The following is an 18,198-nucleotide window of genomic DNA, read 5'->3' on the forward strand; positions in this document are numbered from 1 at the left end:
TGCAATCTCAGAGAGATTAAACTGCTGGTTCCCCTTTCATCTTCATCCCTTACTCTAGTCATTTTACTGCAGTCTTACATGCAGTATATGCATTTTACTGCAGTCTTACATGCAGTTATAACTGAGCTGCCATTCCATTCCTGGGCTCAGAGTTATACAAGAATGTTTAAGGAATTTGTTTTATTTTCAGTAGTCAGCTAGAGCCCCATGCTTTTTGAAGATTTGTTCATTACTCTCTGCCTTAGAGTTGTGACCTAGGACCAGGTAACTAGGGAAAGACCTGCCAGATGTCATATATTTTTGCTCCCAGCACTATCTTAGAAGTGCCCCGGCTTCTCTATTTACTCCAATGCTTTCTTCCCTGTTGTTCCATCTCAATTCTCTTGTCACTCCATGTCCTGCCATGGCTGCCACTGACACCATACTGTGTTCATAGTTAGCCCCACCCCAATGTCCACACAATTCTCTGTCTGTCTTCGGCTGCCCTAAGGCAACCCTAAAGTTTCCATCTTGCTCCAGGGCTGGACTCCAAGCTCTTGGGTTCTAACTCCAGCTGGCCTCAGCTGGCTTCTTCTGGAATGTAAGCGATTCTCTGTCACTTAGATCCTCTCACCAAAGTCAGCTCCAAGGCAGTTCAGGGCTTTCAGCTTTCCAAATTTCCCATGCAGGCAGTCTTCTGCTTTGTCTGAATCAATATTTCAGCAGCTGCTGTCTGCTTCTTCTTTCTCCTCACCAGCCCCTCCTGCCAAATCTGTAGGAAGGCCATTCTCCAAGTGTCCAAGCCATTCTCCACTTCTGTTTCAAAACTCCTTATACAATATAATCTCATGACATTCACCCTTTCAGCACAGTCCTCCGGGGTCAGGCTTATCAGCTTAAGCCCTGGGAAGAAGGGGTTATCTCCTGCTTTGGGCCCCTGGGAAACCATTCTCAGAACTTCCACCAGCCTGTTTTCCTTCAGGCCTTCTTTGCTCCTGAAACTCCACAGAACCATAGCCACCCCAAGTATAAAGAGCAGTCCAAAAACAGGGAAACATTCTACCAACCCACTACCCCAAAATGCCATGCTTTCTTGTTAAAGGCAGATCCTGCCAATGATGCCATTTGTTTCAACAATCCAGCTAGCAGCTTTTGTGGGTGTGTAAGATCCACCAACAGCCAGCACCCAGAAAGCTGCCAGCACACTGCAAAGGCACAGGTTCTTTTGATCTACTTAACTAAGGAAAGCAAGGTGAAGGCGTTGACAAGTTTACTTTAATTCAGCATACAAATATCATTCACTTAGTTCAGGGAAAAAGTCAGCACCCTGAACTTCAGAACAAAGTACAAACATCAATAGACAGACCCAATACAATTCATAGTTACCAACATCTAGGTTCAGCCTGGCAGCTCAGAACAACGGCTGGCCCAGAGTCACTCGCGCCACCACGGCTGCAGCAAAGAGCTCCAAAGAAGAGACAGTCAACCCCTGGTTTTATATCTTTTTCAGGGTCAGGGGTGAGTCACACATGTGACTCACTCACATGACCTAGAATCGTCACAAAGAGGCGACTTAAACCCCCGTGGCCTAAAAGCCTCTGCTGTTCCAAACATGTAAACTAGGCCCTCCCTGGAGTTAGCCCCACCCAGGGCCCCACTTTAGTTGCCAATCCACACCCATATAGGTTTTACACCTAATAGGGTTTGGACCTGGGACTTAGCACTTCCTAAGACTCAATGAAATACACTGAATTACTCAAAGGAAACAAACCAAACTCTTCAAGGGCAATTGTTGAACTAAGTGCTAATGAGCCCATTTTGCTTACCAACACAATACCTCATTCTGGGGCAGGGTCCCTGATGATGTGACACTAAAGGGATACAAATCCCTCAAATACACTTTATTTAGAGTCACTGGCCAGTGAGTAACTGCTAGCCAAAGATCCCAAGGACATATTAGTAAAGTACTTTTTGACAACAGAAAATTAACAATTCTGAAATAGAAATTTCCAAGATCAACAGCCAGTGTTAGGTTTGGCCAGCTTCTTCAGATCAATTCTCATTTTTCTTCCCAATTTTCCTCTACTTCTCTAACTTGCTTTTCCAAATCCTTTTTGAGCTCTTCCATGGCCGGAGACTAGTTCATATTTTTCTTGGAGGCTTTTGATGTAGGCTTTTTGACTTTGTTGACTTCTTCTGTCTGTATGTTTTGGTCTTCTTTGTCACCAAAGAAAGATTCCAAAGTCTGAGACTGAATCTGGATGCGTTTTCACTGCCTGGCCATGTTCCCAGACAACTTACTGCTTTCAGAGCAAAGAGTACTTTTTTCCAAGCTTGAGGGCATGTGCTGTTGTTTTCAGAGCTATCGCAGCCAGCTCTGCCACACCAGCACTCTTCCTTCCCCAAGAACCCCCAACCCAGACTGGACTCAGATCTTCAGCAGGTTCTGCACTCCTGCTCTGATCTGCCTGTTAATTCCTCCCACCAGGTGGGCCTGGGGCCAGAAGCAACTGCAACTGCAGTTCTGTAGCTGCCCCACCTCTGCTGCCCCCAGGGCAGTGGCTGAACCGGGAACTCTATCACCCTGCCCCCAGCAGCTTTTCCCACTAACCTTCTTTGTTGTCTTTGGTGTTTGTGGTTTGAGAAGTCAGGTAACTGCTGCAGCTCATTGATTCAGGGCACTAGGGCCCGCTCTGCCTGGCTCCTGGTCTGTTTGGTCCATGCGGCCCATGCTGGGCTCTGCTCTACTCCACTCCCATCTCCGTGCATGATAGACCTCACCCAGAGACCATCCAGGCTGTCCTGGGCTAGAGCCCTGCTTTCCTCCACTATTTTGTGGGTTCTGCAATTCTTCTCTGTTGCCTTTGGTGTTTGTGGGTTGAGAAGTCTGGGAACTGCCACAGCTCACTGATTCAGGGCACTAGGGCCTGCTCTGCCCAGCTCCTGGTCTGTTTGTTCCATGTGGTCCATGCTGGGCTCTGCTCCTCTGCACTTCCTTCTCCATGCATGATAGACCTCACAGAGCAGCCATTCAGGCTGTCCTGGGCTGGAGCCCTGCTTCCCTCTGCTATTTTGTGGGTTCTGCAGTTCTAGAATTGGTTCAGAGCCATTTTTTATAGGTTTTTGGAGGGACTTGGTGGGGAGCTCATGCTAGTCCCTGCTTTCCAGCTGCCATCTTGGCTCCAAAAATATTGAATATTTTTAATTCAATTTATTTCTTTGAAAATCTGTAATTTTTGGTGTGGTGAATAATAGGGATATTGAATTAAGGAACATACTTGAATAGTCAGAAGAGCTCTCTCTCTAGTGGTTCTGTATGAAAATATTTTGGGATAACCACCGGCCTTTCCATAAATCAACTGAAGTTGGAACTAAGTTAAAATCTGGTTCTTCCACTTTCCAACTGTGTGACCATGGGCAAGCAAGACTTTTCACCTTTCAGAGAGTTATATTTCTCATTCCCAAACACAGATATTAATGTTCTACCTTTACCCATAAGCTCATAGTGGAGGAAACCTGTAAATACTTTAAACTGAAAGAACTAAATATAAAAGGAACTTTTTTATTGTATTTAAACTGATAATCATTTGATATTAATTTAGCAACCCCAATAAAAGCCAGAGCCTGAACTAGAAGAAAAGTCTGTGCCTAACAGCCTTTTTGTTCGCTGAGTAAACTCAGATAATACGTCTTCCTATGTCAACAAGGCCAGATCACGCTGATTTAAGAGTATTCTTTCCTCTTAACTCTGTGGCCATTAAGGATGAGACTTTTTAACCAGAGAAACTATCTTAAATAATGTGACTTTTTCTTATCTTAATATTTTATGGGCATGTACTATCTTATGGCATGTTAATGGTAAATTAAACAGAGATCCTAGGTTACAATTTCAATTGACACTTTGTCAACTATCTTGACTTACTGTATTTTCAACCTACTCCATTAAGGAAAATCCTTTTCTTGTATCATGTTTAAACATACATGGGGATCATAAAATTGAGTAACACAAGCATGCTGATTTGGGACTAAAAACATATTTCAACCTTCTAATTCTTTTGTTCAGACAGTCAGAACTTAAACTGTGGTTCCTTGTATGTACAAGTAAGCTAGCTCTGCTAGCTTTAAGGGAATAAACATCATGAATTTACATATCACCTAGCCTGTTTGCCTTCTTTAACCAAACTTTCAGGTCGCCAGTTATGGTGCTGTGGACTGCAGATGGAACTGATGGAAGCAGGACAAAGAACTGCAGTGCAACCTAGCCAATGCTAATAATGATTCAGGCACCTCAGGATTCATATTTTTTCCTGGAATCTTGGCCTTGATGGGATCGGGGTAAGTTGTCTCTATTCACAGCTTCCAAAGGACTCCCACTAATGTGGTTGAAGTCCACAATTCCCTTTAAGCTAGCTTTGAGGGTAGGGGCCAATTTGCATCAAATAACTTTGGATTAATTATATCCCCTTTGCAGATAAATTTTTGGAAATTAGTACAAGTATTGTCAGCACTAGTGTCAGTTAACTAAAGATAGCCCCAAATTATTTTGGCAACGATGGGGATCTTTTCAACCTGTCAAAGTTACTTTATCTTAAAACTAAATTAAGTTTAAGAGGCTAACAAAACATCTAAGTAGGAGAGGAAACGTTTTTCACCTTGGGTTTGCTGAGACGGCTGAGCGAGAACAAAAGGCAGAAGCCTCTTCCCTTAATGCTGGCAAAGCTGCTTCAGCATCTCCCTCAATATTGGCTAATTCCCTCCACCTCACTCTCCCTTGTTTTCCAACAACTCCAGCCCTGGCTGATTTCCTCTACTCTTTCTGCCCTATTCCTCACTCCCTTACTGCCCCCTTTCCCTTAAAAGCTCTGATTCAGGGGAGGATAAATGCATTTTGTCCTTACTCTTGCCTTTCCTTTACCTGCCCTAAGGAGGATAACTTTGTACCACTGCCGTTGCCTCCTGGCCCGCCCCCTTTTCCCCTTCCCAAGGGCTCTGTTTTTGAGGAGGACAGCTACGCTCTAGACATAGATTATGGAGAGTCAGAAAAATCAGTGATGCCAAGGCTTCCACCAAACACCATAGAGGTCTTCCAAGTAAAGGCTGCAGGATCTAACCCCTATCCACTCTTACCCTGACCCCAAATCCCCTCTCCTCGGAATAATAATAGCCAATTCATGGTGGGAGTTTCTAACAAGCCTCTAATTCCCTCTCTGTTGTTAAATTGTGAACTCAGTTTGTAGTTGTCCTGTTAATTGTCAATTTGTCTGTCAGTGTGTGTGTGCGAGTGTGTGCTGTGAAGTGAGTCTATTACCTTGCAAAATTTGAAATGCAGGCAGCCAGAGATTTCAAAGGCTACAGCTAGGGAAACAAAGATTCTTTCCCTTGTAATATTTGGTCTGGGCAACTTGGAATTACAGTGGAAATAGAGCTAAAAGCATTTTAGCAGATTCTGGGATTAATCACTAAAAAGTTTGGAAACCGAGTAGTTGGAATTACCAGAGAACTCCTGAGACTGTAGATCACTCCAGGAGCTCACGCGTGCTAAAACACCACCTCTCAATCCTGATCACTCATTCCCTGCTCCCTCCCCAGGGTTAAGAGGATGTCTCAATGTGGGAATTTTTAACAGCCATAATGGGTTTTTGTTAACTCCTCTTGTCCCAGGTCAGATTAAGAGAGAGAATGCTGGAAAATTTAAATCACCCTTTCCCACCTGGCAAAAGGAGGGGAGGCTCAGCAATTCACAGACTGGCAGTAGCTTTGTGCCCCTGGGCACCTTATATCCCACTCTTTTTGGCAAAGCTTGGAAATGTCACCCAGGTCCTATACATTCTGCCCATCCCAGCAGCTGCAAACTGCCCTAGGCTCAGTAAATTCTGCAGTTGTGGGGAAAGGGAGCAGTGGATGGATTGGGCCTGTAGCTAACATTACCTAAGCTCTGCCTCCAGGAATTGTCCTCATTAAGAAACCAGGTCTGCTCTAGGTAAACTTCACACTTCTCTGTTCCAGTTGCAAAAAATGTATTTTATCTCTGTTCAACTCGTTTCCTGATTTGTAAAGGGAAAAATAATAATGATTGTTGTTATGGGATCAAAATGACATAATGATTTCAAAATGCTTAGGATCATGACTGGCATATGTTAGAATTATTTTTTAATGTAATTGCTAACTTTGAAGTGGTTTAGTTGAATAATTTCCATATGTGATAATGCAATTGATGTCATCTGAAGTTCATTGTACATGTATTTCTAAAATTATATTGTATTTCTAGAATTCCTTTAGATCATGAAATTTGAGACCATTGTTTGATACAAATGACATTATAGCAATTTTAATCTGATTTTGATATATGTCAATTGGATTGTTAAAGGGATATGATGAAAAAAATTTGGTGATTGGAAACTTATATTTGGTTATGAACAAGGATTAATAATAATATTGATATTACTATGAAAGCATATATTTTTTCATTTAAAATCTTGTCTTTTAAGAGAATATATGGGGGGGAGAGCCAAGATGGCGGCTGGAAAGCAGGGACTTGTGTGAGCTCCCTATCAGGGCCCTCCAAAAACCTATAAAAATGGCTGTGAACAAATTTTAGGATTGTAGAACCCACAAAATAGCAGAGGGAGGCAGGGCTCCAGCCCGGAACAACCTGGATGGTCACTGGGCAAGGTCTATCATGCATGGAGCTGGGAGAGGAGGAGAGCAGAGGGGAGCAGAGCTCAGTGTGGACAGTGGCAGGACCAACCAGACCAGGAGCCGGGCGGAACAAGCCCTAGCACCCTGAATCAGTGAGCTGTGGGAGTTACCAGACTTCTCAACCCACAAACACCAAAGACAACAGAGCAGGTTAGTGGGAAAAGCTGCAGGGACAGAGTGGAAGGAGTTCACAGTTCAGCCACTGCCCAGGGGCAGCAGAGGTGGTGCAGCTATGGAACTATAGCTGCAGTTGCTTCTGGTGGGAAGAATTAAGTGGCAGATCAGAGCAGGAGTGCCAAGCCTGCTTAAGATTTTTGTCAGGTCCAGGTTGGTGGTTCTTGGGGAAGGAGGAGTGTTGGTGTGGCAGAGCTGGCTGTATAGAAATAGCTCTGAAAACAACAGCGCATCCCCTCAAACTTGGAACAAAGTACTCTTTACTCTTCAAGCACTCATACCCTGACAAAAAACTCAAGAGCCAAGTAAGTTGGCTGGGAACATGGCCAGGCAGTGAAAACAGACTCAGATTCAGTCTCAGACTTTGGAATCTTTCTTTGGTGACAAAGAAGACCAAAACATATAGACAGAAGAAGTCAACATTATCAAAGAGCCTACATCAAAGGCCTCCAAGAAAAACATGAACTGGTCTCAGGCCATGGAAGAGCTCAAAAAGGATTTGGAAAACCAAGTTAGAGAAGTAGAGGAAAAATGGGGTAGAGAAATGAGGATGGTTCAAGAAAACCATGAAAAACAAATCAATGACTTGCTAAAGGAGACCCCAAAAATTCTGAAAAAATACTGAAGAAAACAACACCTTAAAAAATAGACTAACTCAAATGGCAAAAGAGCTCCCAAAAGCCAATGAGGAGAAGAATGCCTCGAAAGGAAGAATTAGCCAAATGGAAAAGGAGGTCCAAAAGACCGCTGAAGAAAATACTACTTTAAAAATTAGATTGGAGCAGGTTGAAGCTAGTGACTTTATGAGAAATCAAGATATTATAAAACAGAACCAAAGGAATAAAAAAATGGAAGACAATGTGAAATATCTCATTGGAAAAACCACTGACCTGGAAAATAGATCCAAGAGAGATAATTTAAAAATTATTGGACTACCTGAAAGCCATGATCAAAAAAAGAGCCTAGATATCATCTTTCAAGAAATTATCAAGAAGAACTGCCCTGATATTCTAGAGCCAGAGGGTAAAATAGAAATTGAAAGACTCTATTGATCGCCTCCTCAAATAGATCCCCAAAAGAAATCTCCTAGGAATATTGTCACTAAATTCCAGAGCTCCCAGATCAAGGAGAAAATACTGCAAGCAGCCAGAAAGAAACAATTTGAGTATTGTGGAAACCCAATCAGAATAACCCAAGATCTGGCAGCTTCTACATTAAGAGATCGAAGGGCTTGGAATGCGATATTCCGGAGGTCAATGAAACTAGGATTAAAACCTAGAATCACCTACCCAGCAAAACTGAGTATCATGTTCCAAGGCAAAATATGGATTTTAAATAAAATAGAGGACTTTCAAGCTTTCTCAGTGAAAAGACCAGAACTGAATAGAAAATTTGACTTTCAAACACAAGAATCAAGAGAAGCATGAAAAGGTAATTAAGAAACAGAAATTGCAAGGGACATAGTAAAGTTGAACTGTTTTGTTTACATTCCTACATGGAAAGATGATGTGTATGATTCATGAGACCTCAGTATTAGGGTAGTTGAAGGGAATATGCATATATATATGTTTATGTATATGTATAAGTGAGTGTGTATGTATGTATGTATCTATGTGTATATGTATGCATGTGTATGTATGTATATATATATATGTTTGTGTGTTTATATATATATATACATATACATACATATATATATATATATATATATGTAAAAGAGAGAGAGCAGACACAGGGTGAGTTGAAGATGAAGGGAAGATATCTAAAAGAAATAAAATGAAATCAAGGGATGAGAGAGCAACATACTGAGAGAGGGAGATAGGGAGAGATAGAATGGGGTGGATTATCTCACATAAAGGTGGCAAGAGGAAGCAGTTCTGTGGGAGGAGGGGAGAGGGCAGGTGAGGGGGGAATGAGTGATCCTTGCTCTCATCAGATTTGGCCTGAGGAGGGAATACCATACATACTCAGTTGAGTATCTTACCCCACAGGAAAGAAGAGGGAGGAAGATAAAAAAAAATAAAATGGGGGGAGATGATGGAGGGGAGGGCAGATGGGGGTGGAGGTAATCAAAACAAACACTTTGGAAAGGGGACAGGGTCAAGGGAGAAAATTCAATAAAGCAGGATGGGTTGGGAAGGAGCAAAATGTAGTTAGCCTTTCACAACATGAGTATTGTGGAAGGGTTATACATAATGATACATGCGTGGCCTAGGTTGAAGTGCTCAACTTCTTAGGGAGGGTGGGTGGGAAGGGAAGAGGGGAGAGAATTTGGAACTCAAAGTTTTAAAAACAGATGTTCAAAAACAAAAAAAAAAGTTATTGCATGCAACTAAAAAATAAGATACACAGGCAATGGGGCATAGAAATTTATCTTTCTCTACAAGAAAGGAAGGGAAAAGGGGATGAGAGGGGAGGGGGGTGATAGAGGGGAGGGCTGACTGGGGAACAGGGCAGCCAGAATATATGCCATCTTGGAGTGGGGGGGAGGGTAGAAATGGGGAGAAAAGTTGTAATTCAAACTGTTGTGAAAATCAATGCTGAAAACCAAATATGTTAAATAAATAAATTTAAATAAAATAAAATAAAAACTAAAAAAGAAAAAGAAAATAAGATACACAGGCAATGGGGTGTAGAAATTTATCTTGCCCTACAAGAAAGGAAGGGAAAAGCGGATGAGAGGGGAGTGGGATGACAGAAGGGAGGGCTGACTGGGGAACAGGGCAACCAAAATATACGCCATCTTGGAGTGGGGGGGAGGGTAGAAATGGGGAGAAAATTTGTAATTCAAACTCTTGTGAAAATCAATGCTGAAAACTAAATAAGTTAAATAAAGAAATTTAAAATTACAAGAAAAATAGGAAAGTAGAAACATGGAATACATTAGACAAGAAAGAATCTGAAACAATACCAATAATCTAGTGCTCAATATACCTACAAACTTGTTAGCTATGGATCACTTTTCTGTTTGTTGAGAATTGCTGAGAAAACTGGAAAAGCATCTAGCAGAAATTGAGTTTAGACCAATATCTTACACCATATGCCACAACCAACTCAAAATGGATGCAACCTGAATATTAAAGGTCATATAAAAAATTAAAAGGCAACTAGATCAGATAGCTTTCACATTTGTCCCTGAAGAAGGTGAATTCTCGAACAAGATACAGAGATAATCACAGAAAACAAAATGGATAATTTTAGTTTTATGAAATTGAAAAGCTTTTGCATGAATAAAATGAACACAAACAGGAGAAATAAGGAAAAGCAATTCACTGGAGAAAAATCATTGCATTCTATCTCCAACAGTGGTATGTTAACCAAGATAGACAGACAACTTGTGGAAAGATATAACAACAATGGCTATTTCCCAATAGATATGTGATTGAAGATATGAACAAATTGCTCTCAAGAGGAGAATTACAAACCATTAATAACCTTATAATAGAATATTCTGAATCACTAACAATAGGGGAAATACAGATCAAAACAACACTAAAGTTTCACTTCATAACTGAATGCTAGGACTAGTCAACATTATCAAGTTTGTAGAACATGAATTCATTGTTGATGAAGTTATGAAATGGTGGAATTATTCTGCAAAATCATTTGAAGTTAAACTGAGAAGGTAATTAAGATATTTATACTCTGTGTCCTAGAGATCTCATTATGAGGCATATACCAAAAGGAGGTCCCCGATTAGAAGAAAAAGTCCCATATGTATCAAAATATTTATAGTACTACTTTTGTAGTAGCAAAGAACTAAAAACAAAGTAGATGGCTATTGATTTAGGAATAGTTGAACAAATTGTAATATATAAATGCAATATAATATTATTGTTCTGCAAGAAATGATGAAAATGATGGATACAAAGAAGCATTGGAAGGCATTTGAACTGATGCAGCATGAAATAAGCAAAACCAGTAAAATAATGTACACAATGGGAAAAAAGTGAAACTGAATTATGTGCATGTATGTAAATGATTTAAACATAAATGATGTCAATAGGAACTCACTTTTGAAAGAATTTGTACAGATACAAATTAGAAATCTTGCATTATGTATTTTTTATTCCTTACATTAAGATTCAAAGTATTAATTACATGAGTACAAGGGAAATTGAGCATAGTAGAAACATATATGGGGAGGGGGAAACAATATATGTAACTTCAAATTCCATTCTAGGTCTTGGTTGATCAGAAATTAATATAAATCAATAGTGTGTTGTAACCTGTGTGTATACATAAATAGATTAGATAGATAGATAGACAGACAGACAGACAGATATAAGTATGTATATACAATTTTGGTTACACTAATGGAGTTATGTTTTGTAGATCATTGGTGTTAATCATTCCATTTGGTTCTTCTTTCCTCATACGACATTTGGATAACTTCTGTTTCTGGGTACCACTTTTTAAAGGGGATGTTGATTAAAAGGAGCTCTTTAAGAAGGTGATGATTGTGAGGCCAAAAATCATGCTTCATGAGGAATGTTGAAAAGCCTTCAGATGTTTGACCTGGAGAAGAAAAGATCAAGGAAAGATATTATACCCGGAAAGTGACTTTCATCTTGTTCAATCTCCTATCCAATATGGGTAAGAATCTTTTCAGTGAGGAAGAGTTTGTGACAGGTGATTAACCTGATTCATCAAGATAATAATAATGATAATAATAATAATTGTAAAGGGGATAAATGCAATGGAAACATCTAAAGAAGAGCAAAGTAAAAGTCTTCATCCCCTAAATTGACATTTTATTCAAGTTTTGAGTTGGCAAATCGAACAATGATGGATTTCTGAGCCATACTCAGATAATGGTATTCCCTCCCCAAGGCAGCTGCTTCTTGGTATCTGATAGAAGATAGAGAGAAGGGAGGAAGAAGGGGAAGAGTGCCCAAGGACAGGATTGAACCAAGTGAATGGAAGGGGAAAAAAGAAGGGAAGAAGAAAAGGATTCTCAGAAGAACTAGAGCTGAATTAAAGATGCTAAAAGCACTACCATTCCTACTTTCATTTCTAGCTTGTGGGGAGGAGGGAAGGATAAAGAAGCAAGCACAGCAATGGCCTTGTAACTAAACAAGGACCTTCATGATTCAGTAATATCATCCAGTTCACAGCTGGATTTCAGAGCACAAACCACTACTCCTAGAGCATAGCCCTAAAATCAGACGTGACAAACCTGCACGCTGGTGCCAACTTCCCTATTCTAAGAGGCGGCTACATCGATCTGTGGAAAAAAGCAAAACATGAATGATTCTCTGATACAAACTCCCCACACATATTCAGTATACCGCCATCCTACATAAAGAAGAAATAGTGATCTCTGTATTAGTATGAGATTTTGACCTGTAGATACTTATTTTCCAAAGAATTATCTTCCCCGTTACAGGGAAATTGGAAACAAAGTGGGACAAATATAAAAAAGACTTACCAGTTTTCATCAAGTCAACAACATTTTCTTTTTCAAGTCCATGTGATGTATAAATTTCTTCAAATTTACTTTTTATGACTTGATTCAAAGCCCCTCCTTTCTGTCGACCTGCATTTGGAGAATATCATCTGTTATTACAGGTCATGAATTAATATATGAATAAAAAAACATATATTAAGCACCTAATATTTTCCAACAAGTCCTCTGAGTGCTTTGGATAAAAATAGGGAAAAAATCAATAGTTTTTCCTTTCAAGGAACTCTTTAGGCTATAATTGGGAAAGACAGAATGTAAAAAGAAAGTTCTTAGGAAAGAGAATAGAAAAGCCCAGAAATCTTTAGGGTATAATATATCATTACATGTCAAGGCCAAGGTTATGTCAGAAGAAAAGACAGAAGTGCCAGAGGTCTTCAAGAAACAGAAGCAAGACCAATGTTAAGATATAGGTTTTGGGATGCAAAGACAGGTTGCATGGTAAGACCTGATAGTTCTCCATATTACCAGAGGGAATACAGTTTCTGTTTCTCATCTCATTCAAGGAGCAGTGAAGCCAAACAATGGACATTTCTTTCCCCTTAAACAAATAATACCAAGCAGAAATGCCAGATTTTCTGTTGCTTTTTGCCTAAGAATCTAAGAACAATTTGATCTACTCCTCTTTCTTTTTCTTCTAATATCAGGGACATGTTTTAATAGTGGTTAGATAGGCTAGAGGAGGGAATGGAATAAGGAAAGAAAGCAAGAGAGGAATGGTGACTACAGAAGGGACTTGCCTTACATCTCAGAAAGACAATGAAAATGCAGGTCTCTCAATGAATGGTCTTGGCATTCTCAATAAGGCAGAAGACAAAAATCATCCCCTGAGTGGGTTGATAAAGGGCAAGGATGAGAATTGTGGGATTAAGGAGAAAGCAAACCTGGGCTTGCCACTGTGGACAGAATTTTAGGGAGAGAAACTAGAGGACACTTACTGTAGAGCTCCACCCCTTTGCTTTCCCTCCCATGCATCTCATTAGTTGTATAAATCAGGAGATATTCATTTGGGTCAGCATCTTCCAGATAGAGTATATTGTTGCCTGGATCTGTAATAGGGTGAGATCAAAATCCCCTTGATAGTATAGGAAGTGAGAACAAACAGAAGTTCTACATTCAATAACTGCCCTTTCACTAGGATCTGGCCTGATTTCTCTCATCAATGGGGAAGATAATACCACTGTCCTATACCATAAGAAGGACCTTACATTCAGAGTTATTATGATGACTTAAAATAAAACATTTTAAGAACATTGACAAATTGGAGTGGATAGGACAGTGAGGGGACTCAAGTCTGTACCAATCAAGAATTAGTTGATGGACCTGAGGATGTATAATTCAGAGAATTTTTTCCAAGGCTTTTCAGGGAAGAAGGGTTAAATTATTCTACTTGTCTCCAAAGGGTAGAACTGAAAACAATGGGTGAAAATTACAGAGGGGGCATATTTAGGCTTATGTAAGAAAACACATTATAACAATCTGAACAGTACAAAAATAGAAAGATCTTCCTTGGAAGGTAGAGGTTTCCCCATCACTCCTATACTGGTGTATAGTTTCTGTTTGTGTCTTCTTGAGCTATAAAAAGGTTGCTCTGTCTTCTACTCTCTTTATCTCTTATGTTGTAAATTAATTTTCATGATTAAATTAATAAATTGTGTCTGTTCAATGAATACAGTATGGTATCTAGTTGGAAGGGTACTAGACTTGAAGACAGATTAGGGTTGACCTTCCAACTCTTCTTCAATTTACAAACCGTATGACCTCAAGAAAGTCACCTTCCTTCTCTAAACCTGTTTTCTTATTGGAAAAATGAATCTGAAAAATATAATAATATACTACCTACCTCACAAGATGGTTTTGAGGGTTAAAAAGATTAATTTCTGTAAAGGCTTTTATAAACTATAATGGTATCTGTGTTATTTTTACTTCTCCTTGATGATAATGATAGCTCACATTTTCAAACACAAAGTATTTTCAGTTTGTTACCTGATTTGATTTTAGAGCAAAATTAGAACTTAACAAAGGAACACATTTATAAGCTTAAAATAACAAAAAGAATTAATACATACATCTGAGTCTGTATTTATTGTTTTCCAATTTGTAAGCAAATACTGGCACTTGACTACATTCACCATTCCTCCTAGAAAAGGCAAAAAAACCCTTTAGCTTAGACATAAGTCGGAGCCATTGGGGCTACCCTGCCTTTCTGCCTTGGGCAGAGAGCTATCATTTATTCTGATGACTCTTCTCCCCTTCCTCACAATTATCCTATCATCAGTCAATGCCAGCTCCCAGGGTAACTTATTCTCTTTATATTCCAGTCCCATTATAATCCTAGGAATGTTAGTAAGGGATTTCCTATCCTGAGCCCTGAGCTAGCCTTTGTGTAAGGAAGCTCAGAACTATGACCCAGCAGCCTGTCATCACTCTCTCACTAGACATACCTGAGTGTGAAGTAAAATATCAGATGGTCTGCTTTCACATCAATACTGTGGATAAAAGCTGCGCTGTTGCTTCCCACATCACTGGAGGCCAAGAATAAAGGATACCACCTTCCTACAAGCTATGAAGAAATATTTTAATAAAAGGAGAGGGAGGAAAGGATGAACAGAGAAGAAGGAAGGAGAGGGAAAGTCACCAGGCTGGGGGTGAGGAAGAAGGCCTTGTTGTGGCCTTGCCCTAATGTGGCAGGAGTCTGAAGAGAAGAGATAAGGCTCTGGCCCTGTTATAAGGAACTCTGCCCCTTGTGATCTCTGGGGGAAGGCATGTCTATTGACTCTGTGGCTCCAAGGGGATATATAGTGGTGAATGCGAGAGAGGCTACATTCTTTGCCTAATACAAAGAGATGGAGATAGATTTCCTAGTATGGTTTTTAAGATCCCCTGACATTGTGGACCAGTAGGGGGTCATGCCAGCATGAGAGCTGGAACCTCATTTTCCTATTTAGTGATTCTGCCCACCTTGAAGTGCTGTCTGTACAGGTAACTATGCTACTGGGTGAAAATTACAGAGGGACATATTTAGGCTTATGTAAGAAAACACATTAGTGTACAGGGGATGAGGAAATATTTTATGTGTCAGAGAGGGATTTCCCCTCATATATACCTCAGTGGAGATAATCAAAAAAGGAACCACAATGAAATTGTAGTGTTAATGAGGTGCAACTAACTGATGCCATTTTGAGGAACCAGGGTCCCTCACTAGGTCAAGAAGGAATAATTTTATTGGTACAAGGGACTTCATGAAAACCACTTCCTCTTTTAAGAGTATAGTGAAGAGTATAGTGACTTCATTAGGGTTAAGAATAAATATATTTCAGAGACTGTACTTCAACTTAGAAACCCAGCTCTCTATCTACCACAGTAGGTGGCCTCTATAATAATAATAATTATAATAACAACAATAATTATGATGATGATAACTGACTTTTCTATATTGCTTACAATTTTGCCCGTTACTTTACATATTTCACCCCAATTGATTCACAGCACTTTCCGTTGTTATCCCCATTTCACAGATGAAGAAACTGAAGCTCAGAGTAAAGTGCCTTGCCCAGGGTCCAACAGTTGGTATGTGTCTCACTCTGGAGCTGAACGTGGGTTATCCTGACTCCAAGTTCAATGTTATATCCACTGCACTAGCTGTAAACAAGGGTGTTGCACCAAGTCACTTCCAAGGTCATCATCCATGCATCTATGATCCCACGGTTCTAGGGGCAAAAATGTCCCTTCCCGCTCTACATTGTTTTTAATTTCCTTGTCTTTTAAAAACTCCTAGCTAGTCCTATGGAGTGGGAGAACATTCATCTGGGCACTGGGAGACATGAAGCCAACTCTAGATCTGTCATATATCTGACTTTGCAACTCGGTTACCCAACTTGGATTTCATGTTTTCTTAGCTGTAAAATGGGATGATTGGCAGACATGGTCTTCAATATTCCTTCTAGCCTTGATGTTCTGGGTCTATCTAACAGAGCAAAAGCTATTTTTACCTGGCCTTCTTTAAGTGGAAATTTTTATTAAACTACTATTTTTAAACATCAACCAAGTTCAAATGAAGAAAAAGAGGACAAGAGATTAAGTAAACTACCCAGGTACATAATGCTAGTAAATGCCTTAGTCAGAACTTGAACCCAGTTCTTCTGGACTCTCATTCTCTATTTGCTCCATAGTACTGCCTTTCTATAATAGTATTCTTATCTTTCCACCATGCTGCCTATGATTTTGTATGATTACTGTCAATTCCTTCGTCAGACACAGGTAGAATTATCTAAAATGCTACCCAAGGTTTAAAATTGTGCACAGATAATCCACAAAGGGACCTTAGCAGTGGCCAACAGCTTCTCTTACCCATGATCACCTTCATATCCCCTTCTTCCCTTCTCTTCCAACCTGAAAAAAATCCTAAAAAGGGATTTCTCTGAGTTGATTTATGTCACCACAGCTTCCAGTCAATGTCCAGGACAGAGAACTGGACTGTTGATATTAAAAATTATTCCTAAAGTTTGTAAATATGCTATGGTCACATACACATGTGCATAGACATACACAAATGACTAGATAAAGTCAAAGAGACTTAACATTCAGTGTCTTGGAGCAATTGGATTTAAGATGGATTAATTGGAAGTAAATACAAGAAAATCGTGAATCATCCTTTTCAGTGAGAAAGAAACCATTTGAACCTCAGAAAGTTAAATCACAATAGCACAAATATACACAGACACACATTCAGTCACACACAAAGTTCAGACTTTAAATGTTTCCTGGTTTTGAAATGCTAATCAAAGCCCAGATGAAGCTTTCAGTACCAACTCTAGTACTGCCTTGCTTTCTTTTGTGTCTCTAAATCCCTTCTTCAATTCCATGCCAAGCTATGAAATTCATTTTACCCTCTTGTACCTTGTTGAAATCGATGTCATTTACTGAACCAGTGGCCTTGACCTGGAAGGTACAGACCAGGACCAGGCCCATGCCCATAGTCAATAGCAGAAGTTTCATCCTCAGAGCCCTTATTTCTTTATCTCCAGCAAAGAAAGAACAAGATATGGTTCCTATGAATGTTCCCAGCTCTCTCTCAGCTTTGCTTTTATATCCCCTCTGAGACTTGGGTTCCCCCCTAAATTGACCCAGCAAGACTTCTCATTTCCCATAATGGCTTTTCCTTCATTGAAAATTTGCCAATCATTAGCTATTCTTCAATAATCCCAAGGACAGCAGTGATCCATCCCTTGAAGAACCTACTGTTCTCTTTCTCTATAGTCCATTTCCAAGACCAATAGAACATATTGTAATGGGCTGGCTTCCAAATAATTATTTGTGCTGTGATCACACGTTGCAGTTGAGGAAGTTAGATTAAATCTCTGATCCATCCCTGAGGCCATTCTGAGGTAAAAGAAGGAAAAATTGGAAAGTCTTTCTCAAATCCATCTGAATTATCACTTCTTTCTATTGTATCCCCTCAGATTTCAGGACTCTATTTGCCATATGTTTCTCTGTGTTTGGTGATAGATCATTGTTTCACAACTCATAAGAAGTGCACATCTGTGAGTTTGTGTATCTATGTACCTACCCTGTCCATTAGACAGAAAACTTCAAAGGAAAAGGACAGCATCTTCAACTTTTTTTTAGTATCTTACTATGGTGCTTTATACAGGGCTCTGACTCAATTTATACTACTACTTCACTATAATAACCTGTTATTTCCCTGACCTGATCTGAAATTTGGCTATAATGTCCCTTGGAGTTTTTATTTTGGGATCTCTTTCCTGAGGTGATTGGTAAATTCTTCAATTGTCTATTTTGCCAGGGCATCAGGACAGTTTTCCTTGATAATTTCCTGAAAGATGCTGTCCAGGTCCTCCTTTTGATTATGCCTTTTGGCT

At 39.8% G+C, this 18,198-nt stretch overlaps 1 protein-coding gene across 1 annotated transcript; it reads right to left on the reverse strand.

The window, feature by feature from the left end:
* Positions 1-12,053: 12,053 nt before the first annotated feature.
* LOC118842300 (major urinary protein-like) lies at positions 12,054-17,314 on the reverse strand. Its single transcript, XM_036749876.1, has 6 exons — positions 17,216-17,314; positions 14,761-14,879; positions 14,386-14,456; positions 13,255-13,365; positions 12,284-12,391; positions 12,054-12,079 (listed from the first exon to the last, which is right to left on the reverse strand). Exons 1-6 carry the CDS (start codon positions 17,312-17,314, stop codon positions 12,054-12,056), a joined length of 534 nt encoding a protein of 177 aa, XP_036605771.1.
* Between the last annotated feature and the right edge of the window lie 884 nt (positions 17,315-18,198).

The sequence above is a fragment of the Trichosurus vulpecula genome, chromosome 3 (genome assembly GCF_011100635.1).
Source record: "Trichosurus vulpecula isolate mTriVul1 chromosome 3, mTriVul1.pri, whole genome shotgun sequence".
NCBI classification, from domain to species: Eukaryota; Metazoa; Chordata; class Mammalia; order Diprotodontia; family Phalangeridae; genus Trichosurus; species Trichosurus vulpecula.

Bases quoted from the DNA above. Each gene is read 5' to 3' on its own strand.
- LOC118842300 (XM_036749876.1), bottom strand. From the start codon at position 17,314: ATGAAACTTCTGCTATTGACTATGGGCATGGGCCTGGTCCTGGTCTGT. The intron at 14,880-17,215 runs GTACAAGAGGGT...ATTTCTTCATAG, and splicing joins ATGACATCGATTTCAACAAG to CTTGTAGGAAGGTGGTATCC. The intron at 12,080-12,283 runs GTAAGTCTTTTT...TTTTTTCCACAG, and splicing joins TGTTGACTTGATGAAAACTG to ATCGATGTAGCCGCCTCTTA.